This window comes from Triticum urartu, chromosome 5A (genome assembly GCF_056163025.1).
Source record: "Triticum urartu cultivar PI428250 chromosome 5A, HENAU_Tu73, whole genome shotgun sequence".
Lineage (NCBI taxonomy): Eukaryota > Viridiplantae > Streptophyta > Magnoliopsida > Poales > Poaceae > Triticum > Triticum urartu.
In genome coordinates this window covers 506,661,142-506,686,694 of record NC_141877.1, presented here as the reverse complement: position 1 = coordinate 506,686,694, position 25,553 = coordinate 506,661,142, and the positions used below count along the sequence as shown (strand labels likewise).

Below are 25,553 nucleotides of genomic sequence, written 5' to 3'. Positions count from 1 at the left end.
GAAGTCTGCTCTGAATGACTCCAACAAGGAGTGCTCGCGCTGGAAGAAGGCGAATCTCGTCCAGGGCGAGAAAATGGAAAGCATTGCTCGCAGGAGGGATGATCTGGAGAGCTATCTGAGAAGTCTTGCCAAGAAGTTGTTCATCAAGCTTGAAGGTGCACATTCTGTTCCGACTGATTTTTTTTGTGTCGACTCAGTGTACGAAAATTGACTTATCCTTGGATCTTGAATGCAGAGTTTTGCCAGAACTTTGAAGAGGAGACTGGGCGGATCAAACCAGGTTTGGATCCAATCAACTCTCCCGTGAAAGATGAAACTGCCATGAATCTGCTCCGCTGGAATCTCGCATCGACGGTGCCGTGGACTACTTGGCTCGACTGAAGGTCGCCATGTCACGGATCGACCCGGCACTTTGGCCAGAGGCTACACTCCAAAACGATCTTGAGTCTCTGATGACTCGACTTAACGGAATCCCTGACCGAGTGCAGGAGTGGAAGAAGTCTTCTGCTCGGTGTGGCGCTGATGTGGCTCTGTCTTTGGTGCGTGTCCACTGCAAGGAGGTGCGCCAAGATAAGCTGGCCGCAATCAAGGTCGCCAACACCCAGAAGCACGACTTCCGAACTTTTATGGAGAGTTTCATTGCTGCTGCCACTCGAATTGCTGATGGCGTCGACCTGGACGAGTTCGTCGAGCCTGCCAGCCCTCCTCCTACGGAGTGAACAAACTTTTATGCCCCACCTTAAATTTGCCTCGGAATGCCGAGTGGTCTTTGTAACCGTTAAACTCTTTCAGGCTGAATGCCTGAGCACTTTGACCTATGGTCCGGACCCTTTAGGATTTATCTGAACTCGGTTTATCGTTGAATATCTTTATGAATCCCCCGTCGAGTGGAAATAGTTCTTCTTTCGAGACAACTTTTTTGCACTTGTGGCGCGGCTCCGAAGGGGAAGGTAGCAGTCGACCTGCACCTCATTACTGCAGAGCAGGATGGAGTGCACGTTGTATTTGTGGCGAAGCTCTCCAAGGAGGAGGTGGCCGTCGATCTGCAGCTTGTTACTGCAGAGCGGGATGTGTTTCGTACTTAGTCGAGTACCTGACCGCAGCTAAGTCTTCAAACGAGAAAACTTAGGCAAGTACCGGACTGCAGCTAAGCCCCCGAGTGGGATGACTGCTCTCCACTCGGTAGGATTTTTCAAACTTAGGCGAGTGCCTGACTGCAGCTAAGTCCTCAAGCGAGAGAACTTAGGCGAGTACTGGACTGCAGCTAAGCCTCCGAGTGGGAGGGCTGCTCTCCACTCGGTAGGATTTTTTGTTTTTCAAACTTAGGCGAGTGCCTGACTGCAGCTGAGTCCTCAAGAGAGAAAACTTAGGCGAGTACTGGACTGCAGCTAAGCCCCCGAGTGGGAGGGATGCTCTCCATTCGGTAGGATTTTTTCAAACTTAGGCGAGTGCCTGACTGCAGCTAAGTCCTCAAGAGAGAGAACTTAGGCGAGTACTGGACTGCAGCTAAGCCCCCGAGTGGGAGGGCTGCTCTCCACTCGGTAGGATTTTTTCAAACTTAGGCGAGTGCCTGACTGCAGCTAAGTCCTCAAGCGAGATAACTTAGGCGAGTACTGGACTGCAGCTAAGCCCCCCGAGTGGGAGGGCTGCTCTCCACTCGGTAGGATTTTTTCAAACTTAGGCGAGTGCCTGACTGCAGCTAAGTCCACAAGCGAGAGAATTTAGGCAAGTACTGGACTGCAGCTAAGCCCCCGAGTGGGAGGGCTGCTCTCCACTCGGTAGGATTTTTTTCAAACTTAGGCGAGTGCCTGACTGCAGCTAAGTCCTCAAGCGAGAGAACTTAGGCGAGTACTGGACTGCAGCTAAGCCCCTGAGTGGGAGGGCTGCTCTCCACTCGGTAGGATTTTTCAAACTTAGGCGAGTGCCTGACTGCAGCTAAGTCCTCAAGCGAGAGAACTTAGGCGAGTACTGGACTGCAGCTAAGCCCCCGAGTGGGAGGTCTGCTCTCCACTCGGTAGGATTTTTTTTTCAAACTTAGGCGAAACGGATTCGTAGCTAAGACTCCGAGTGGGAGACTGGCTCGCCACTCGGTAGGAAATCGTTTTTATAAACTTAGGCGAAGCGGATTCGCAGCTAAGCCACCCACTGGGGGATTTCTTACGTAAACAAAAATAATAATAATCACTGGGAAAATTATAATGCTCTTGTCTTTGATAAATAAACTACAGGAGTTTTTTCTTATTACATCTTATCTGAATGATAACTCAAGTATAAAAGGGGCGGAGTAGCTCCGCATTCTAGGCTCGTGGCTCATCAATCTGGCGATCGACATTGTAGAGGTGGTATGTTCCATTGTGGAGGACTCTGGTGACTATGAAGGGGCCTTCCCAAGTAGGAGCGAGCTTGTGTGGTTTCTGCTGATCCACTCGGAGGACTAAGTCTCCTTCTTGGAAGGCTCGGCTCTTCACGTTTCTGGCATGGAATCGACGCAAGTCTTGCTGATAGATGGTCGATCGAATCAAGGCCATTTCTCTTTCTTCTTCTAGGAGGTCGACTGCGTCCTGCCGGGCTTGTTCTGCTTCATGTTCAGAGTAGAGCTCGACTCGGGGAGCGTTGTGAAGCAGGTCACTCGGTAAGACTGCCTCGGCTCCGTAGACCAGAAAGAATGGGGTTCTTCCGGTCGATCGATTCGGGGTTGTTCTTAATCCCCAAAGGACTGATGGAAGCTCATCGACCCATGCACCTGCTGCGTGCTTGAGATCGCGCATCAATCGGGGTTTCAGTCCTTTGAGAATCAGGTCGTTCGCCCTTTCTGCTTGCCCATTCGACTGGGGGTGAGCGACCGAAGCATAGTCGACTCGAGTGCCCTGAGAGGCGCAAAAGGCCCTGAATTTGTCGGAATCGAAGTTTGACCCGTTGTCGGTGATGATGCTGTGTGGAACTCCATATTTGAATATCAACTCTCTGATGAAACTGATAGCGGTGAAAGCATCAAGATTCTTGATAGGCTTGGCTTCAATCCATTTGGTGAACTTGTCGACTGCTACCAGCACATGAGTGAAGCCGCTCCTGCCTGCTCTCAGTGGTCCAACCATGTCCAGCCCCCAAATAGCGAAGGGCCAGACGAGTGGAATGGTTTTCAGGGCTGATGCGGGCTTGTGCGGCATATTGGAGTAATACTGACATCCTTCACATTTGTCGACTATCTCTTTTGCCATCTCATTGGCTCTTGGCCAGAAGAACCCCGCTCGGTATGCTTTAGCCACAATGGTCCGAGAGGACGCATGATGACCACAGGTCCCCGAGTGGATATCGTTAAGGATCATCTGACCTTCTTCTGGTGTAATACACGTTTGGCCGACCCCAGTCGCGCTTTCTCTAAATAACTGTCCCTTTATGACTGTAAAGGCCTTGGATCGACGAACGATCTGTCGAGCCTCTTCTTCGTCTTCTGGGAGTTCTTTCCTTAGGATGTACGCGATGTACGGTTCTGTCCAGACGGGAGTGATAACCAAGACTTCCATGATCAGGTCGACCACAGCTGGAACTTCAACTTCAGTCGGATCCGTGGCGCTTTTTGGCTGCGGGGCCTCTTCAGTGAAGGGATCCTCCTGGACTGATGGTGTGTGGATGTGTTCCAAAAACACATTGCTGGGAATGGCTTCTCTTTTGGAACCTATTTTTGCCAGATCATCAGCTGCTTGATTTTTCAGTCGGGGTATGTGATGAAGCTCTAACCCCTCGAATTTCTTCTCCAGCTTTCTCACTGCATTGCAATAACCAGTCATGGCTGGACTTCTGACGTCCCATTCCTTCATCACTTGATTGACCACCAAATCTGAGTCGCGATAGACCATGAGGCGACGGACGCCGAGTGAAATGGCCATGCGCAACCCATATAAAAGTGCTTCGTATTCTGCCTCGTTGTTAGAGGAATCAAAGTGGATTTGAAGAACATATCTGAGTTTTATGTCCTCTGGGGGAGACCAACGCCACTCCGGCGCCGGAACCATTTAGCATCATGGAACCGTCAAAGAACATGGTCCAATGCTCCGAGTGAACCTGAGTCGGCAGTTGCTGTTCAATCCACTCGGCGACGAAATCCGCGATTGCCTGGGACTTGATAGCTTTCTTTGCCTCAAACTTGATGTCTAGAGGAAGGATTTCAATCGCCCATTTTGCCACTCGACCAGTTGTGTCCCTGTTATGCAAGATCTCTGACAACGGAGCGTCGCTGACGACTATAACCAGAATAAAGGTCACAATGAAACTTTGATAAATTGGACTCCGCTAAGACCCGCTTGATATGAGTAGATTGCCCCGAGTATTTTACTTTGACAAGACAAAATCACTTGGTGAAGTGGCGTTAAGCATCCCTAGCGGTACGCAAAGAGAGGTCGTGATGATATCATCTACGTCCGTACCGCTCCTCGTGGAGTAGATCCCGCATCCAACCAACCCTTTTTTGACCAGGGAACGAGAGAATTCCCACTACCGCTGGCAGGCCAGCCCGAATGTGCCGACAAATCCAGATAGGAGCTGCACATATCTCATTCTCAGGGTACACTCAGATGAGACATCCTATGAATAAAACCAACCCTCAAATTGCCTCGAGGTGGCCCCGCAGTCTACTCGGTTTGGACCAACACTCAGAGGAGCACTGGCCCGGGGGGGGGGGGTTAAAATAGGATGACCCTCGGGAGCGCGACTCCCAAGGGAAAAGTAGGTGGTGGTGAGGCAAATAGTAAAACCAAGGTTGGGCCTTACTGGAGGAGTTTTATTCAAAGCGACTATCAAGGGGTTCCCATTATAACCCAACCGTGTAAGGAACACAAAATCCGGGAACATAATACCGATATGACGGAAACTAGGGCGGCAAGAGTGGAACAAAACACCAGGCATGAGGCCGAGCCTTCCATCCTTTACCAAGTATATAGATGCATTAAGGTAAATAAGAGATATTGTGATAACCCAACAAAATATCCATGTTCCAAACATGGAACAAGCTCCAATCTTCACCTGCAACTAACAACGCTATAAGAGGGGCTGAGCAAAGCGATAACATAGCCAAACAATGATTTGCTAGGACAAGGTGGGTTAGAGGCTTGGCTTAACAATATGAGAGGCGGGATAAGCACGTTGTAGGAATCGCAGCATAGGCATAGCAAAAGAGCGAGCATCTAGCAAGCAAAGATAGAAGTGATTTTGACGGTATGGTCATCTTGCCTGAAAGTTCTCCGAGAAGACGAAAAAGCTTGATCCTCGTAAACGTACTCAACGGGCTCCTCGATCACGTACTCGTCTCCCGGCTCTAACCAATCAAGAACAACAAGCAAAGGGAGACACAATCAACCACGTGCAATGCTCAAGCAACATGATGCAAAACATGGTACGATGTGCGGGATGCGGTATGTGATGCATATGCATGATTTGGAAAGGAATGATTGAACCTGGCCTCAACTTGGAAAACCAAGAGTGCCACTGGAAAGGTGAGTTGATTTCGGTCGAAATCGATATAAAGATCGTCGAAATCGGATGCACGGTTTGGAAATGGCAAGCAAAACAAATATGGCACCGGTCTGCGATTAACAACACGTAGCCATCTAAATGCATCAAAATAAATAAGCAACTGCACTCAAATATAACAACAAAATACATGGCAGAGATCCACTCAAGATGCTTGACAAAAGATGAACACTGAGCTACGGCTAATTCAATCAATAGCAGGTTCAAACAAGCATGGCAAAAGTGCAAATGATAACAGATTACAGACTTAGTGAAATCAACAGCATGTCGGGAATTTAACATCAGGAAGCAAAGTTTAGAGCACGATAACTACATGCTACAGGAACATATCATGGCAAAGCAAGACATGGCATGAAGCTACTCAAAGCATACAATAAAAGTCCCTTACTGATCATGAGACAAAAGGGATCAGAAAATACAATTGCAACCACGTGAACATAGCAATTATCGTTAACAGATTCAGACTTTGTGAAAAACTGGAACATGCAAAACAGACATCAAGTAGGCATGTTTACGAGCTCGATGCACTCACTACAAAGCATGGCATGACAAACTAAGCATACACCCAGAAAGTAGGCATGGCATAGAAGCTAGACATGGCAAGAACAACAACATAGCATGTACGGATCGACAACAACAAGCTTGGCAAAATTGCTAAACATGTTAACAATCTGCCAGGAACATTTTATAGCAAAAGTAGAGCTCGATTGACTCAAACTAGGTTGCTTCATAATTGCAAACAAAGACATGGATGGATAGAGCACCACAATATCTGCAAAACATCCTTACTGATCATGCTCAAACGAGACACGGATCACTAGGAAACAACATGAACACATGGCATAAAAATAAGGACAGGGCAAAGACTTAGAATATTTCTAAGTCCCTGAAATCAGCAACATTGAGTAAGCTACTTTGCATGCTTGTGCTAGTCCCACAAAGATCACAAAAATACATGGCATACACCCCTGTAAAGATAACATGGCATGCTTCAAAACACATGTAGGGCTCAAGGTCATAGCATGCACACATTAATCATGGCAAAAATGACAAAAGTGCATTTGCTGAAACAGATCTGAAACTAGCATCACATAGCCCTCTTCCAACAGCATTTTGGGCATCAAGATGAGCTCAAATGAAAATGATGCAATGAGATGAAATGGAGTACTCTTCGAGACGAACATTTTGATATGCTACACGCATGAATCGAAGCCACGATGATGAAGTTATGGCATGTCAAAGTATGCAAAATAAAAAGGGGTTTCAGGTGAAAAAGTCAACCGAGGTGGTTCTAGATCCAGATCGGATCTCGCCGGGTACTGTAGCAGTGCACGATTCTCGAGGATGGCCGTCCGGAGTTGCTCGTCGAGGGGGCGCCGGAGTTGACGAGGGAGGCCGGAGGAGGAGTCGACAGCGGCCGGAGAAGAGGTGGGGGGCGCCGGATCTGGGCCGGAACGGGGGAGGAGCTCGCCGGAGCTCCTAGCGGGGAGGTGCGGCAGGGCGGCGGAGGAACGGCGTCAGCGGCAAGGCGACGTGCAGCTCGACGGCGGCCGGCGAAGGAGGGGCCGCGGAGCCGGCGTGCTCGGGCGGCGCGCGAGGGAGGCAGGCGGCGGCGTCGGGCGCGGGGCGCGGCGCGGCGGCGCGGCAAGGAGGGCCCGGCTCGGGCCGAGCGGGCCGGTGGGGGGGAGCTCCCGGCGCAACACGTGGCGAGCCCTCGGTGGCGCGGGGCGGTGTCCGGCGCGCTGCGGGGAAAATGGCTAGGGTTAGGGGGAGGAGGCCCGGGATTTCGAGGAGGGACCTATTTATAGAGCTAGAGGGAGATAGGAAGCTCCAAATGAGGTGCGGTTTGCGGCCACGCGATCGTGATCGAACGGCCTAGGTGGTGGAGGAGGTTTAGGTGGGTTTTGGGTCACTTTGGAGGGGTGTTGGGCTGCAACACACACGAGGCCTTTTCGGTTCCTCGGTTAACCGTTGGAGTATCAAACGAAGTCCAAATGGCACGAAACTTGACAGGCGGTCTATCGGTAGTAAACCAAGGCAACATGACAAGTCTCGGTCCAATCCGAGAACGGTTAACACCCGCACACGAAAAGAGGTAGAAAGGGACACCGGGTGACATAGGAGCGCCGGATTGCAAAGCAGACAACGGGAAAAATGCTCGGATGCATGAGACGAACACGTATGTAAATGAAATGCACATGCTGACATGATATGCAATGCATGACACGCAAGCAAAGACAAGGCAACAACAACGAATAACTGGAAGACACCTGGCACATCGGTCTCGGGGCGTTACAACTCACTCGATAAGTATACATGCTTTTAGTTTTGGATAGTGCATTGTACAAGTGGTTGGTAGCTAGAAGAAGCAATGAGAGGGACCATGTTAAATAAATAAACAAGTGTCGTGTCTATCTTATTATTGCTTGATTGCATATACTAATGCATGCCATGTCCTGTTGACACAACATGAAAGTGTTACTCCACACGCAAAGCAGATAACACAGTTGGAAGAAACCATGGCTGCCATCTACATAAACAACAAAATAGTTTGCTCTCTAGACTTGTAAATAGGGAACTGGTATGCAGATATGGAACTAGGGAACTTGCAAATTGAAAGTAAAAATAAGTACTTACACCCAAACAATGTGCTATCAGATGGGCTGGTGCACTCAAAATCAAGGGAATAAATTTAGCAGTGTATGTTGCTAGCTTCTATCAATCTGCCACCTCTACACCAAGATACAAGCTTCAAGTATTTGCGTATGCAGATATACAAATATATACAAGATTTTAATCATAAAGTAAGTAATGTGCATGTAACTTAAGGTACCTTTGAGTAGACTATATTGATTGCAATCTCATAACTTGACCACTTTATGCATATACCAAGCCACTTCGTTGTTTTCCTGCAAATAAGGTAAACCATGAATGGATAGATAAATTGACATAGTTCATAAGTTTTGGAAAGAATAAGTTAGTAGAGTAGCACTTGGTATGATTAGCAATCAACTAGCAAAGATCCAGAGACAAGGTTAATTAACCTTTGGGATATTTCTGCTACGATCCTAGAAAGGCAGACACAAAAAACCAAAATTGAATTTATTTTATAAAAGCTGGAAAAATAGAGTAAGCCACCGATCCACGCCAAACAAAATGAAGTCACGCTGAATTTTTAGTCAGAGGGACACATTAAGCATCACCCCACAATGTGCATCACGTCTCACCAAAAATCCACACTAACGCACAAACATCAAACGGTCCTGGTTCTTCAAGAGATGTCAAAATCGAACTAACACAAGCAGTACCACACGTGACATCAAACAACAGTGTTGTACACCCCCATGAGCACACCCATAACAAGAGAAAAGTTGCATGGTCAGAGATGCACACATGTTGCATAAAACAAAAACTATTTGCTCACCATATGATGTTGCAGAATGTTAAAAGGGTACAAAATATAATCTGGATAAGTGCATAGACATAGAATTGTGTGTATTTAGAGAGAATTTGCAAAGAGTATCTCCACAGTTTCATTCCTTAAAAATGTGAAAAATGAACAAACTAAATCTGACTCACTACTTGGGTATGATCAGTGTACCCATACATGTGACTACTAGAGTATCTTCAGAACTTTGAACCAGTACAATAACCAAGAAACAGTTAGACAAATACAGTAATCAAGAAACAAAAAAAAAATCCTGGCCCAGTCATACAAAGATCAGCTGCAGGGTTCAAGGGGGTGAGCTGGTTACATCATTTTGGACGTTGCTTTCATGGCAAAGGAAGACATCGTCTATGAGCGATTAGTGGCTGTCAATGTCATATAAAGTGGTTTTGTCATGTCTTTCTTTTCCTCATTTTCTCGGTTTTCTTCAGCTTAACAAAATAGACATAGGTTATGTCTTTTCCGTCAAAATAGATAAAAACTTCAATCGTCCGGAATTACATGACGGTCAAACAAATGTATCAAGTCGGAGGAAGTAGAAATGAACACCTGGTCCCAGCGGAAGTTACCGGCTACTTGAGATATTCCTGGGTGCCTGCCAATTCTGGCCATCACACATGAACGAACAGTACCTCGCGTTGAAGGAGTATATTGCGGGGCCGTCCAAAAACAGTACTACTACATCGAGCTGTGTCGTCCATTAATGCCATTGGTCCATGTCTATGGAGCGAATGATTGATCTAGTCTAGTGCTACTGCTCGTGTCTTCATGTACAGTATTTATTGAATAAACAAAGAAGCTCAGGTGTATGGGTGCACTGATTATAGAAACCGAGAGCTTTCACATTTGAGGGAAACCTTTCCCCCGACGCTTACTCTCTCTTCTTCCCACATCTGGTAAAAACACAGTGCTGCTCGCCCTCTACAACTTTACACATCCAAATCCGTCCAACTAGTAGCTCCACAGCGACGTGTCGACGCCGTCGTCCTGTTCGCGGTCCTCCCGCCACGCTCCGGCGGCCGGCGGCTCCATGAGCATGCCCTGCGCCAAGTTTGCGTAGTACGACCCGGCGTCCATGCCGCCGATCCAGTGCTCGTCGTCCAGCCCAGACAAGTCGCTGGAGGTGATGGACGGCGCGCTCTCCTCGGACGTCGAGTCCGTGGAGGATGGCGCCTTTGACGCGTCGGCAGGGCGCTGCTGCTCCTGGAACGCCTTGAGGGCGACGGCGACGGCATCCTTGATCTCCTGAGCGGCAGCCAACTTGAACGACCCGGCCGCGTGGACGGGCATCATCCGCCAGGCGGAGTCGGCGAAGTTGAGGCACGCATCGCGGCCGGAGAGCGCGAGCGCGGCCGAGTCGTGCGCGCGCGCCGCCATCTCGGGGTCGGCGAAGGTGCCGAGCCAGATCCTGGAGTAAACCCGGCTTCCGGCGGCCGGCACGCGCAGCTCGCACACCCACACCCACTGCCCTTCCCGGCCACGGCGGCGCACGCCGCGGTACACCGGGTGGCGCGTCTCCTGCAACTTGTTCCGCCCCGCCCGCCGCTTCGGCGGCTCCGACCACACCGTCCGGTACTCCTCCTCCGGCCACACCGTCCTGTACTCTTGCCCTTCAAAATGCGGCCAGGCGCCGGCGGTGTCCATCACTCGTCGAGAGCGGGTTGTGGTATAGCGAGGTAGTTGTGTGTTCGGAGCTAGTGAGCCGGAGAGGTGGTGGAGCTTGACAGGAGGATGGGACGTATATATAACTGGAGTGGAGACCAGTGACCCGCATGTCAATGAACCAATGGCAAGGTGCAGTGGAGCTGCGTCCATTATCAACATGTACGCATCAGCAGGTAGTTTCACGTACTCTTTTAGTATTGCAGAGCTACACGCCGGCCGATCGAGGGCCCCTCGATTGGTCTGCCGTCTAATCTCACTTAAATCAAAGACCTGGATCGTCCCATCCTATTTATGGCATTAACATGAAATCTCATTGCGGTGACAACAAAATCGTCCAGCAGTTCACAAGTCAAAGACAAGCATGCTTGTGCTAAAGTTCTATCCTGCAGCTTTTTCTAATGAAGAAAGATTTTGTGTTGGAGTGTGAGCTACCACATTTCCAACTTGATACATTCAACCATCCAGGTATTAAAAACTACAATTCACTTGCCAATATGACAAATTGAATAGTTAAGCCTAGCAAACAAAAATAGCGACAGCAGGGACCATAAACCCTAGCAGTCGAGTATACCTCCGCCCCTCACTCCTCGCCGCCATCGCCAGCGAACGTCCGACGGCGCCAGCGGAACTTCTCCACTGCTGACATCTTCCTCTCCATCCTCTCCCTCTCCTCTCCAACCATTGTTTCCAGTCGCCGCCCCGCGCTTGCTCCGATGTTGTCGCCAAGGATCTGGCGGGCAGGTCACTGAATTTGACCATCCCCGGGGTGGATCTCACCCCACTGGCACTCCCCAATGTTGAGGAAATCGACAACTGGTAGCTGCACGCTCGGTTTGGGAGTAGCGATTAATCGGTGAATCGGTCCATTAGCTGGACGAATTGGTTGACCATTAATCGGTGGAATTTTAAATTCCATAGGTGCAATTTTTTTGGAGGAATTTGTTACATAGTACTTGAATATTATAGAAAATTACATTGCAAAATAAAGCAATTGGCACTGTTTTCTTTTCTTAATAGATCACGAACATGTATACAACAACAATCATCAACAAACATCCATGCGAGTATCAAAAATCAGCAACAAACATGTATATAACAGCATGTTTTTGTTGATTTCCGCCTGGGCCGCTACTCCGAGAGATTGCATGCAAATCCGTTAAGAAGGGCAGTGGAGGAGGCGACCTACTGGACATGGTCGATGTGTTCCTGCATAGAGTAAACTTTGCGGGCATTTTACCACCTCCCCACCCATTGCTTCGTCGCAGACGCACCGCCCGATGACTATCCACCGCCGTCGCCGCTACCTCGTCACCTCCCTAGGCACTCGCTGCCCTTTTGCCTGAGTCTGAGCCTTTCGCCGATTGATGTCGTCGCCGGAATCGAGGTGAATCGCTGCTGCTACCAACTCGATCGATTCGTCGGATATCGCCTCAGATCTTCTTTCTTGTTGGCGGCTGCCGCATCTGACCGTGCGTACGCACCCTTGCAGGCCATTCCCACGCGTCGTCACCCGCTAGTTCGACCTCAACCTCGCCGACCGGCCGATACACCATCATCGCCTACCAAGTGTTCGATGGTTTGCCTAGGTTTTTTTTTCTGTTCTTGTCTCGTTTTGTTTTGTACAAATGAATTGAAACGAGTCGTTTGAATGGAAGATAAAGAGCTTGCGAGAGATGATCTTCGACTCATCATCTTCAGAAGAGGAAGAAGAAGATGATATCTTTGAAATTGTTCTTGGCATGATTTGAATAATTTGGTTTGTAAACTATGAATTTGCAATATTCATGAATTGTGTGAAACTTATTTATTATGTTTGGTTTTCATATGGGTGCTAATATGTAGTTGCAATGCATTAAGTAAATTGGAATTGGAATACTTTGGCAAAAACAAAATTTTACTCCGCTATTTCTAGGGGATCGACTAGAACCTACCAAAACTTACGGGTTTACTCCTGTCAAGCTCCACAATTTTTAGGGGAACGGCTAGAACGTACGAATACTTAGGGGTTTACTCCTCTCAAGCTCCACAATTTTTAGAGGATCGGCTATATCCACTAGGTCTTTGTGAGCAAATATCGGTTCTAGCCGATCTCGTAAACTTAGAGATCCGCTTTTACTGTCATGCAAATAATTACTTCTCTATTTTTTAGGGATCAGCTAGAGATGCTCTAAGCAAACCTATTCCATGCCCGCCAGGGCCGGCCCTGAGGGGGTGGCAGGGGGCGGCCGCCCAGGGCCCCCGAAATCTAGGGCCCCTTCCAGGGTTCGCAAGGAGCCCATGGCCCAGACCATAAGGAGGCATCGACCTAGACGCACAGAGAAATCCATGTTTTCCTTCTTCCCATCGCGAGTTCGCCGCTTCGCGACGATCCTATTCCCCCGAGGACCCCGATCACGAGTCGCGACACCGATGTATATCGCTCTCCGCCATGCGGCTGGCTGGTCCACGTCCCCGGTCCTGTTGTGTTATCCCCCGTTCGTGAGATGCCTCTCATGTGAAAGACGAAGCCACCCCACTTATAAGGTCATCCCTAACCTCCTCTTTCTAGTTGGCATGTTCATATGGTGCAGCAGCAGTCAGATCTTGGAAGGTCTCGCATATGATGCAGTACAAAATTTTAATTTCGTGTGCCTGTTGCTCTATTTCTTACTTCAATCTGGACTTTTCGACACAACACCAATCGCCTTATCTATTGAAAAGTTGCCTACTATGTGTTCGATTGTCGTTCTATGCATTCTCTCTCCAAATCATCATGACTGCAAATTTAACTTAAAAATTGAAAGAAGGTCTCAGCTATACACACATAACTTCAATCAAACATGGTTATATAATAAATCCACTCAGACTCCCGTAGCCGTCGGGTAGGTAAATGATATTTTATTGTTGCAAATGAAGCTTTTAAACTTTAAACCTTTCATCTTGATGTTTGCCCACTATCAGGTATTCGATTTTTTTAATTAAGTAAAGGAATACACTATTTACAGTTTTTGTTTTATTTTGGAACAATAGACAATAATAAGTTAGGTAAAAGAATGAATCTAAAAAGAAATGAGATTATTATTTTGATCTTTATAGTAGGGGCCCCGGGTTGTAATTTCGCCCTGGGCCGTGAAATATCAGGACCGGCCCTGATGCCCGTTACTTAAACCGAGACATATAAACTCCCTGGCGGATTTTATTTGAAGGCGGTAATATTTTCAATCAAGAACAAATAAAATGAATCCGATTCTAAATATGAACGCATAGTGCTGTCATTTCGAGCCACACAATTGCTCACAAAAAAATCCAGTAGTTATTTGCATGACGGCAAAAGCAAGTTTTACTGTAATTAGCTGATAATGGATATCCAATGCATGCCCTAATCGTTATTACTGTATACAATATATATTCAAACAGTTGTTCCTTACATGAGGAAAATCTAACCATAGCGACGCATCACAACTTGCGAGGGGCTGATGAAGCTATGTACCTAGGGTAGGGTCATGGACCTGTCCAAACTGACCTACCCAAGGACATCTCCAGAAGAAATCACATTTCAATCGACTTGGCGGTGTTTCACTCAACAGACTCGAAGACACTCGACCAAGAAGCAACCACTCGACCAAGATCCAACCACCCGACGGCCAGGAGACCTAAAGTCACTCCGCACGCTAACGGTCGGTCATTAAGTAGCTTTTATGGTTATCATAGCACTTTATTAGGGGCGTTACCAGTAACGCCCGACCTTAATGTACTTAAAACCCTGCATAGCTGAGGGCCGGAGGGGTCTGGCGGACTCTATATAAGCCACCCCCCTCCTCAGTCTAAGGGGTTTGCACCCCTGTAATTCATACTCTCATAATCCAGTCGACTGCCTCCGGGCTCCGAGACGTAGGGCTATTACTTCCTCCGAGAAGGGCCTGAACTCGTAAACCTTGCGTTCTTACAACTTCTCCACAGCTAAGATCTTGCCTCTCCATACTTACCCCCCTACACTACTGTCAGACTTGGAACCACGACAGTTGGCGCCCACCGTGGGGCAGGTGTTTTAGCGTTTGTTGGAGGAGTTGCGACCTTTTCCGACCCGAATCATCATGGTTTTCGGCGGAGTTTTGGTGGAGGGCCGCGAGATCCGTCTCGGTGCGCTCACGTTCATCGTCGACGACTCTGCTTGGCTCCAGGAGGCTCCGCTCGACGTGGACGCACTCCCTGTTCGCGGGGCAACGCACTTTAGCGCGTGCGTCCGCGGCGTTCTCCTGCGGCAACCGTCGACCCCCTACCGGTCGGCTCCTGTGTTGTCCTCCCTCCCCGTCTCCCGCCGGCGCAACCGCTCCGGTCGGTCGAGACTTCAGCGGTGGGTGAGACACGCGGTGGCACGGTAACGCCCTCGATGCGGCTATATCTCCCACGTGTCGAAGCACGACTTAGAGGCATAACCGCATTGAAAGCAATGTCGCAAGTGAGGTAATCTTCACACAACTCATGTAATACATAAGGGAAAGAGATACATAGTTGGCTTACAATCGTCACTTCACACAATTACATGAATAAAGCATTACATCATCCAAGTACAATCAGGGCCCGACTACGGAGCCAAAATAAAAGAAGAACCCCAAATGCGACAAGGTCCCCAATCGACCCCAACTGGGCTCCACTACTGATCAACTAGAATGAAACAACATAAAGGACAAGATCTTCATCGAGCTCCTCCTCGAGCTTGGTTGCGTCACCTGCTCGGTAACATCGGCACCTGCAAACTGGTTTTGGAAGTATCTGTGAGCCACGGGGACTCAGCAATCTCGCACCCTCGCGATCAAGACTATTTAAGCTTATGGGTAAGGTAAAGGTATGAGATGGAGCTGCAGCAAGCGACTAGCATATATGGTGGCTAACATACGCAAATGAGAGCGAGAAGAGAAGGCAAAGTACGGTCGATAAAAGTATGATCAAGAAGTGATCCTAAAACAACCTACGTCAAGCATAACTCCAATACCGTGTTCACTTCCCGGACTCCGCCAGAAAGAGACCATCACGGTAACACACGCGGTTGATTCATTTTAATTAAGGTCAACTTCAGGTTTTCTACAACCGGACATTAACAAATTCCCATCTGCCCATAACCGCGGGCACGGCTTTCGAAAGTTCAAAACCCTGCAGGGGTGTCCCAACTTAGCCCATGACAAGCTCTCATGGTCAATGAAGGAATAGACCTCCTCCCGAGACATTCCGATCAGACTCGGTATCCCGCTTCTACAAGACACTTCGACAGGTTAAAACAAATCCAGCAACACCGCCCGAATGTGCCGACAAATCCCGATAGGAGCTGCACATATCTCTTTCTCAGGGCACACTCAGATGAGACTAGCTACGAGTAAAACCAACCCTCAAGTTTCCCCGAGGTGGCCCCGCAGGCAGCTCAGTTCGGACCAACACTCAGAGGAGCGCTGGCCCGGGGGGTTAGAATAAAGATGACCCTTGAGTCTGCAGAACCCAAGGGAAGGTGGTAGGTTGTTAGTGCAAATGGTAAAACCAAGGTTGGGCATTGCTGGAGGAGTTTTATTCAAGGCGAACTGTCAAGGGGTTCCCATTATTACCCAACCGCGTAAGGAACGCAAAATCCGGGAACATAACACCGATATGACGGAAACTAGGGCGGAAAGAGTGGAACAAAACACCAGGCATAAGGCCGAGCCTTCCACCCTTTACCAAGTATATAGATGCATTAATTAAATAAGAGATATTGTGATATCCCAACAAGTAAACATGTTCCAACAAGGAACAACATCTCCATGTTGCAACAAGGAACAAACTTCAATCTTCACCTGCAACTAACAACGCTATAAGAGGGGCTGAGCAAAGCGGTAACATAGCCAAACAACGGTTTGCTAGGACAAGGTGGGTTAGAGGCTTGGTTCAACAATATAGGAGGCATGATAAGCAAGTGGTAGGTATCGCAGCATAGGCATAGCAAAAGAGCGAGCAACTAGCAAGCAAAGATAGAAGTGATTTCGAGGGTATGGTCATCTTGCCTGAAATCCCGCAAGGAAGAAGAACGAGTCCATGAAGAAGACAAACGGACGTAGTCAAACGGGTCCTCACAAACGCGACGTTATCGAATCCAACCCGAAGAAGCAAACACCGGAAAGAAGCAAACAACATAGTAAACAACCACCACATAATCATGGCATGATGCACAATCAAGTATGATGCATGTCCGGTTTAATGAGGCATGGCGTGGCAAAGTGCACAAACAATCCTACAAATTAAGTGGAGCTCATTATGCAACTCCGTTGCATATTGACGAAACCCCACATGACTTATTTAGTTTGATCTTGTTTATGTACCCAACAATATTAAATGTTGTTAAACATGGCAAGATGGTGAAGCAAATGAAAACTACCTATCTAGGCAAGCTTAAATGAGGCCGGAGACAACGAACAACAATTCCGGAAAATCCTCATATGCATATATTAGGTTTGGTACTATTCTGCCCTAAACATTATTTTAGAGTTGTTAAACATGCAAGATGATGCCACCATGTTAAACTAGGCAAAATTCCACCCCATTTGCATATAAAGTTTATTAAAATTGGAGCTACGGTTATTTAGTTATGAATTAAAACATTTTAACATGACATAGAGCAAAAATTAATCAAACAACATTTAAAACATGTTAAACATGGATGAAAAAGGCATAATATGAAACTAGATGAAATTCTAAGCAACTTTCATATATTAAGTTTTTACATGAGATGCACGGTTAATAAGTTATTATATGTATGAAGTTTAGGGACCTATCTGCAAAACAGCATTCTCTGGAAAAAAATTCGTTCAGGGGGAAAGAATATGTACATGGGCTGAAACCACCTAGCCCAACAAAAACAGGATAGGGGCTGGGCGCTGCTCACATGGGCCAAGGCCCGGTTGGTGGAGAGGGGAGGCCGGCAGGGGGCGCGCAACTGGGCCCGGATCTGGAGGCAGCGACGCGGTCAACCGACCTCGCTGGTGCGCTCGCTCGTTCAGAGCTCAAAGCAGAGGATGGAGCGGTGGCTTCGCGCGGCTTGGACTCCGGCGATGGCGCGTTGAAGGCCGGGGCGGCATGGATCCGGGCAGGGGACTCGAGGAGGAAGGAGGTAACAGGCCGGCGACAAGGCAAACGGCGACGGCGGCTCCCTGCTGGTTCGCTGGCGATCGGCGGCGCGGCCGCGGTCAGGGGCGAAAGGTGCTGCGGGAGGCCGGACTTGTCCAGGCGGCAGGGGAGGTCGGCGACGAGGGCACAGAGGAGTCGAGGGCGGCTTGGGACCACGTCGGCAGCGGCTTGCGGAGGCGCTTGGCGTCAGGAGGCGGGCTTGACAGGGGCGCGGTCCTCTGCTCGAGAAGAAGCAGAGCAGCATCAGGGCGCGGACTTGACGGATCCGGCCGCGGGAAACCGGTTCCCGACGGCGGCGAGTTGAACTGGAGCTTGGGGAGGCATCCATAGCTTGCTTCTGCTCCTGTGTAGCCGAGAGGGAGAAGGAGGCGAGCGGGGATAGGCCTGGGGAATTCGGAGCAGAGAGGTGGCTGGGGATCGAGAGAAGTGCTGGTGGAGGCGGTGTGGTGATCCAGGAGGTGCTCGGTGGTTGGCCTGGTTTGCAAAACGAGGAGGGGGATCGACTGGATGAATGGATGGGGAGGAGATGAAGCTGGTTGGCTGTGGGAGAGATCCCGATGGGGATTTGGGGAAAAGTGCGGCGGCGGCGGCAGGGACAAGTGCCTAGAAGTTAGGGTTTGGCTAGTTTAGGTAGGGTTTCATCTGCTATAAATAGCAACTAGGAATTGGGTAGGGGCTATCACGTCCCTACGATCGCAATCGAACGATCGCGAATAAAACAGCTAGGAAGCCCAAATAAAACGGTGACGTTTTGTAGACGTTTGGGGATGATCCGGATCCAACAGTGACGACTGCCCGGGTCGGGTCCGGGACAGCTTTCGGGCGCGCGCGCGAGGAGGGTCGCGGGCTGACGAGAGAGGTTAGGTAGGGCCTGGCGGTAGGTAGTGAGCTGTGTAGACGGTCTCGAGCTGAGAGAAGAGAAGAGAGGGCGGCCCGGCGACTGTTTTCGGAGACCGAAAACGCCCGACGTGTGCCCGGCTATAATGCCGCTATAGTTAATCGTTGGGGCGTCAAACGAACTCCGAATGCGATGAAACTTGGCAGGCGGCCTACCTACACTATAATAAGACCGCACGCCAAATTTCAACCCAATCCGAGAACATTTTCCGGCCACTTATAAAATACTATTTCGGACATGCCGCGGGCGCGTGCAAGTGTGTCTGGGCTCAGAACGGACAATAGAGGGAAATGGGGGAACCCGGACGGATGCAAGTTTCGAAAACATGATGATGCAATGCGGATGATGACATGACATGATGCAACATGCAAGCAAATGACAAGGCAACAATAGCGAATAACTGGAGGACACCTGGCACATCGGTCACGGGGCGTTACAACACTCCACCACTACGAGAGGATCTCGTCCTGAGATCTAGAATGGCACCGGAGGGAAAACGGAAGAGAAAGAGAAGAGGTAAACCTAAGTTGCTTCTTTGACAAACGAGTGAAACCAAAGAACCTTGAAAAGGTTAAGCCAATTTGAGAAAAGAATACGATGGAGATGAATGAAGTTAACAGTCCCCGTCAGAAAAGAGAAACAAGGAAGAGCAACTTTGGGCAGCACTCCGATTGAAAAGAAAGGAAATTGAATAAGAACTTGATAAGATGAGAAGATACTTGATGACATTACAAAACACTGCCTCCGAAACTATTAAATGAATGGAACGAGTAAGAAATATCTCAGACAGCACTCCGGTTGAAAGAGATGCAAGGCTTTGATAAGGCGAAAAGAACTAGAAGAGATGACACAACACCCCGGTTAGATGGATAACCACGAAAAGAGCATGATCCAAGATGATGAGAGAAAAGAGCAACATCGCAATGGCTCCGGAACAAAAGAATAGAAGATAGATAATTGAAATAAAAGAATGGAGAAGAAAATGCCATCTTCTGCCACAAAAGAGTTTGAGAAGGCATCCCTAGGAAACGGGTCGAGCGGAGTTGTTGGAAAACCAACAATGAAAGGATAAGCTTGATATGGTCTTGTGGAGTACATCTCAAATTAAGAGATGAAAACCTGCCACTCACGGGAAAAAGAATTTGATTGGTAAGAACAAGGAGACGAGAAACTTATTTCATCTGGAGGATAAATGAAGAACTTGGATCATTTATAAGCACCATAAATAGCAACAATCCTTAGGGAAAGCTTTAGGTGAAAATATAACCCAAGGTAACTCCAATGAAGAAAATGATGGGTTTAAAATATCTCATCCTTGACAACATGTGAATCATGAAACATGAACTCAAATTGACAAGAATGACATAACACCACCTCAAAAGATTAGATAGGAAGAACTGCACTCCGGATTGCAAGATGGGGAATGCTTGAGCACCTTAGAAAAGAATCTCGATGAAAAAGTTGGAGAAGGAATTAAATCCTCGATGAACCATCATGTAGAACCTCCATGAAGAACTCCGGTAACGAAAGGATAACGAGAAGAAAGAGAAGTTGAAAACACAAGGTGAATCCTTGCAATGATTAGATGGATCTTCGCGATGAAATAAATTGAGAGAGCTTGGAACTCCGGAAAAGAAAAGATGAAACAATTGAAACCAAGAATTTTGATGAGGCTCCGGAATAAGGAATTAATCACTTGGATGAAACAAGAATAAGAATTACATTATACTTATCCTTCACCAATTAAATTGATGACAATCAACGGATTTGACATATTACTTATTCTCGTAGAAAAGATTAAGAGAGATATAACATAAACTTGGGAAGGTCTTCGACGAACCATCGGTAGGATTGGAACATCGAATAAATTGATAAATAAGAGAACTCTTGAACGAACCACCGTTAGAATTATAATGACCAAAGGAAAGATAGAGGAACACCGGGAAGAATTATGAAATGAACGAGGATACTTGAGAGAATTTAGATACAAGTGAACGAAGGGATCACGAACTGATTAGAGAATATTGAATGATGCACCGGTGAGATTTTGGGAACGAGAGCTGAAAGCTGAGAATGAACAAGTCTTCTGAAATGATGGGCTCCGGATAATCGAACTGAAAATACCCTTGAATATATCCTGATGGGTGAAAAAAGATTCTCACAATCGAAAATAATTATGAGAGGATGGCAACAAGCTAGCACCATGAATCTTGAAGAGAATGGAGCAAGATTAAAGAGAAACTCTTCTTCGGTCTTCAAAAGATGAGAATGACAACGAGAAACACCACCAAGAATTATTGAGGCACCGGAATGACGATTTTTAAAGGTTGAACCAACGATGAAAAGAAATGAAAGATCTTGGAGAAAGACATTTGACTGATGACAATGCATTCTTACGTCAAATTTCAAAAAGAATTTGATGGTAGCTCCGGGAAAATAGAAGAGTCAGGTAAGATCCTGGTAAAAAAACCTGTGGATTAGGGCCCACTGAAAAAGAAACACCATTGAATGATTTAAAAGATAGATTGCGCCGGTTGAGTTAAATGACTTGAATGAGATAACATTCTCGAAAAAGTTTGAACGAAAGCAAAGTGGAAACACGAATCTTCGAGATATCTTCAGCACTCCGGAACAATAGAATAGCGAGAGGTGAACGATTAAGAATTGCACCAGCATGAGAAAGCATTGACATGAGGAAAGGGTATGATCAACAAAGCTTGACTTGAAACCACCGAAGAAGAAAAAGAACGAAGAATGATGAACTTGAGGCTCCGTTAGAATCTTCATGAGAATCACCGGATAAGAACATTGACGGAAAAGGACTGGAGAGACTTCACAAGAATAAAAGGATACTTGATTAAGAAATCTGGGTCCTTGAAGAGAAAGGGAGGGTGGGCAGGAAAAAAAACAAAGGCAACTTGGAGACGGATGAAACAAACACCGTTGAGAAAACCGAGAGGTGATCTTGCGATGTTAAAATGATCGGATCCACTTGAAGAGAAGCACACCAGTCAAAACATGACAATCTCGATTATCATGAAGGATTAGTATTCGCATCGGAGTATGAGAACACCACTTAGGAAAGGTATGGAATCAACATTTGACTTCGAAGCAACTCGAATACCACAACTCAAAAACAAAACAAAGGATTGGCTTGCAAAATAAGCCGGAACAAACATATGATAGAGCTTTCATCCGAAGTTTTCGTGGTGGGGCCTACACGGGCTCGATCGTACAGCACCATCATGTACAAGGCAGTGCACATGACATACGAAGCGTCCCCGAGTCGGCATAGCCAAGGACTCTTTAAGACACAACGAGACCACTGTAAAACCGACCGTGAATAGGCGGACCAATAGACGTCGAACCCCAATTTCATATCATACATCTGTCGGAAAGATATCCTAAGATCTACTTGAATTCCCACCTATGAAACTCCTGAAATTTTCCGGTTATGCAATCAGGTGTTGGGGATACAGGGGAAGCATAATATCTCACCCAAACTAACAAATCCTACATCCAGCTATATCCATCCTTCAACACATAACCAAGAAACCTTCAGAAATCATCTACCTCAACCTTCGAAAAGCATCCGTTATACAAGTTATGGCAATACTCCCGAACTCCCGCCCCAGTACTGGGTGGCGTCGAGGTTATCTCACCAACGAACTGCATAAAGGAGATTTTCGATGTCGGCGTACTAAACTCAGGTATTCCAGAACAGCAACGATAAAATTGTGACGACAACACCTCGGAGCTCAACTCCCCGGGACACTGCCACAAAACCCCTGACAGGAGGCACCAAGACAATGTTCTCGTCACAAAACCATCGGAACGATTCCAAGATACCCGCGTGATCCTAAATTTTTTTTAGTGAAATTTGAGAAGAGAAGAGTCAAAACTCTACGTCAGGATGCCTTACCAAAGCGATGAGGAGACTGGGAAGTAAAAAGAATTCCTAAACTCTCCGATATATAATTCCTGAATGACTCAAAACATTTTTCTAGACACAACTCGACCGCTAATAACGATCAAGCAATGGGGCTCCTAAGGTCGGGGAAGTCTCTGATTACCAACTTGTAACGCCCTCGATGCGGCTATATCTCCCACGTGTTGAAGCACGACTTAGAGGCATAACCGCATTGAAAGCAATGTCGCAAGTGAGGTAATCTTCACACAACCCATGTAATACATAAGGGAAAGAGATACATAGTTGGCTTACAATCGCCACTTCACACAATTACATGAATAAAGCATTACATCATCCAAGTACAATCAAGGCCCGACTACGGAGCCAAAATAAAAGAAGAACCCCAAATGCGACAAGGTCCCCGATCGACCCCAACTGGGCTCCACTACTGATCAACTAGAATGAAACAACATAAAGGACAAGATGCTCATCGAGCTCCTCCTCGAGCTTCGTTGCGTCACCTGCTCGGTAACATCGGCACCTGCAAACTGGTTTTGGAAGTATATGTGAGCCACGGGGACTCAGCAATATCACACCCTCGCGATCAAGACTATTTAAGCTTATGGGTAAGGTAAAGGTATGAGATGGAGCTGAAGCAAGCGACTAGCATATATGGTGGCTAACATACGCAAATGAGAGCGAGAAGAGAAGGCAAAGCACGGTCGATAAAAGTATGATCAAGAAGTGATCCTAAAACAACCTACGTCAAGCATAACTCCAACACCGTGTTCACTTCCCGGACTCCGCCAGAAAGAGACCATCACGGTAACACACGCAGTTGATTCATTTTAATTAAGGTCAACTTCAGGTTTTCTACAACTGGACATTAACAAATTCCCATCTGCCCATAACCGCGGGCACGGCTTTCGAAAGTTCAAAACCCTGCAGCGGTGTCCCAACTTAGCCCATGACAAGCTCTCACGGTCAACGAAGGAATAGACCTCCTCCCGAGACATTCCGATCAGACTCGGTATCCCGGTTCTACAAGACACTTCGACAAGTTAAAACAAATCCAGCAACACCGCCCGAATGTGCCGACAAATCCCGATAGGAGCTGCACATATCTCTTTCTTAGGGCACACTCAGATGAGACTAGCTACGAGTAAAACCAACCCTCAAGTTTCCCCGAGGTGGCCCCGCAGGCAGCTCAGTTCAGACCAACACTCAGAGGAGCGCTGGCCCGGGGGGATTAGAATAAAGATGACCCTTGAGTCTGCAGAACCCAAGGGAAGGTGGTAGGTTGTTAGTGCAAATGGTAAAACCAAGGTTGGGCATTGCTGGAGGAGTTTTATTCAAGGCGAACTGTCAAGGGGTTCCCATTATTACCCAACCGCGTAAGGAACGCAAAATCCGGGAACATAACAGCGATATGACGGAAACTAGGGCGGCAAGAGTGGAACAAAACACCAGGCATAAGGCCGAGCCTTCCACCCTTTACCAAGTATATAGATGCATTGATTAAATAAGAGATATTGTGATATCCCAACAAGTAAACATGTTCCAACAAGGAACAACATCTCCATGTTCCAACAAGGAACAAACTTCAATCTTCACCTGCAACTAACAACGCTATAAGAGGGGCTGAGCAAAGCGGTAACATAGCCAAACAACGGTTTGCTAGGACAAGGTGGGTTAGAGGCTTGGTTCAACAATATAGGAGGCATGATAAGCAAGTGGTAGGTATCGCAGCATAGGCATAGCAAAAGAGCGAGCAACTAGCAAGCAAAGATAGAAGTGATTTCGAGGGTATGGTCATCTTGCCTGAAATCCCGCAAGGAAGAAGAACGAGTCCATGAAGAAGACAAACGGACGTAGTCAAACGGGTCCTCACAAACGCGACGTTATCGAATCCAACCCGAAGAAGCAAACACCGGAAAGTAGCAAACAACATAGTAAACAACCACCACATAATCATGGCATGATGCACAATCAAGTATGATGCATGTCCGGTTTAATGAGGCATGGCGTGGCAAAGTGCACAAACAATCCTACAAATTAAGTTGAGCTCATTATGCAACTCCGTTGCATATTGACGAAACCCCACATGACTTATTTAGTTTGATCTTGTTTATGTACCCAACAATATTAAATGTTGTTAAACATGGCAAGAGGGTGAAGCAAATGAAAACTACCTATCTAGGCAAGCTTAAATGAGGCCGGAGACAACGAACAACAATTCCGGAAAATCCTCATATGCACATATTAGGTTTGGTACTATTCTGCCCTAAACATTATTTTAGAGTTGTTAAACATGCAAGATGATGCTACCATGTTAAACTAGGCAAAATTCCACCCCATTTGCATATAAAGTTTATTAAAATTGGAGCTACGGTTATTTAGTTATGAATTAAAACATTTTAACATGACATAGAGCAAAAATTAATCAAACAACATTTAAAACATGTTAAACATGGATGAAAAAGGCATAATATGAAACTAGATGAAATTCTAAGCAACTTTCATATATTAAGTTTTTACATGAGATGCACGGTTAATAAGTTATTATATGTATGAAGTTTAGGGACCTATCTGCAAAACAGCATTCTCTGGAAAAAAATTCGTTCAGGGGGAAAGAATATGTACATGGGCTGAAACCACCTAGCCCAACAAAAACAGGATAGGGGCTGGGCGCTGCTCACATGGGCCAAGGCCCGGTTGGTGGAGAGGGGAGGCCGGCAGGGGGCGCGCAACTGGGCCCGGATCTGGAGGCAGCGACGCGGTCAACCGACCTCGCTGGTGCGCTCGCTCGTTCAGAGCTTGAAGCAGAGGATGGAGCGGTGGCTTCGCGCGGCTTGGACTCCGGCGATGGCGCGTTGAAGGCCGGGGCGGCATGGATCCAGGAGGGGACTCGAGGAGGAAGGAGGTAGCAGGCCGGCGACAAGGGTGACGACTGCCTGGGTCGGGTCCGGGACAGCTTT

General features: G+C 47.4%; 1 protein-coding gene across 1 annotated transcript; it reads right to left on the bottom strand.

The window, feature by feature from the left end:
• Nucleotides 1-9,665: 9,665 nt before the first annotated feature.
• LOC147972313 (dehydration-responsive element-binding protein 1B-like) lies at nt 9,666-10,676 on the bottom strand. The gene has a single exon (XM_087523029.1). The coding sequence runs from the start codon at nt 10,616-10,618 to the stop codon at nt 9,926-9,928; it is 693 nt and encodes a 230-aa protein (XP_087379155.1). The 5' UTR covers nt 10,619-10,676; the 3' UTR covers nt 9,666-9,925.
• Between the last annotated feature and the right edge of the window lie 14,877 nt (nt 10,677-25,553).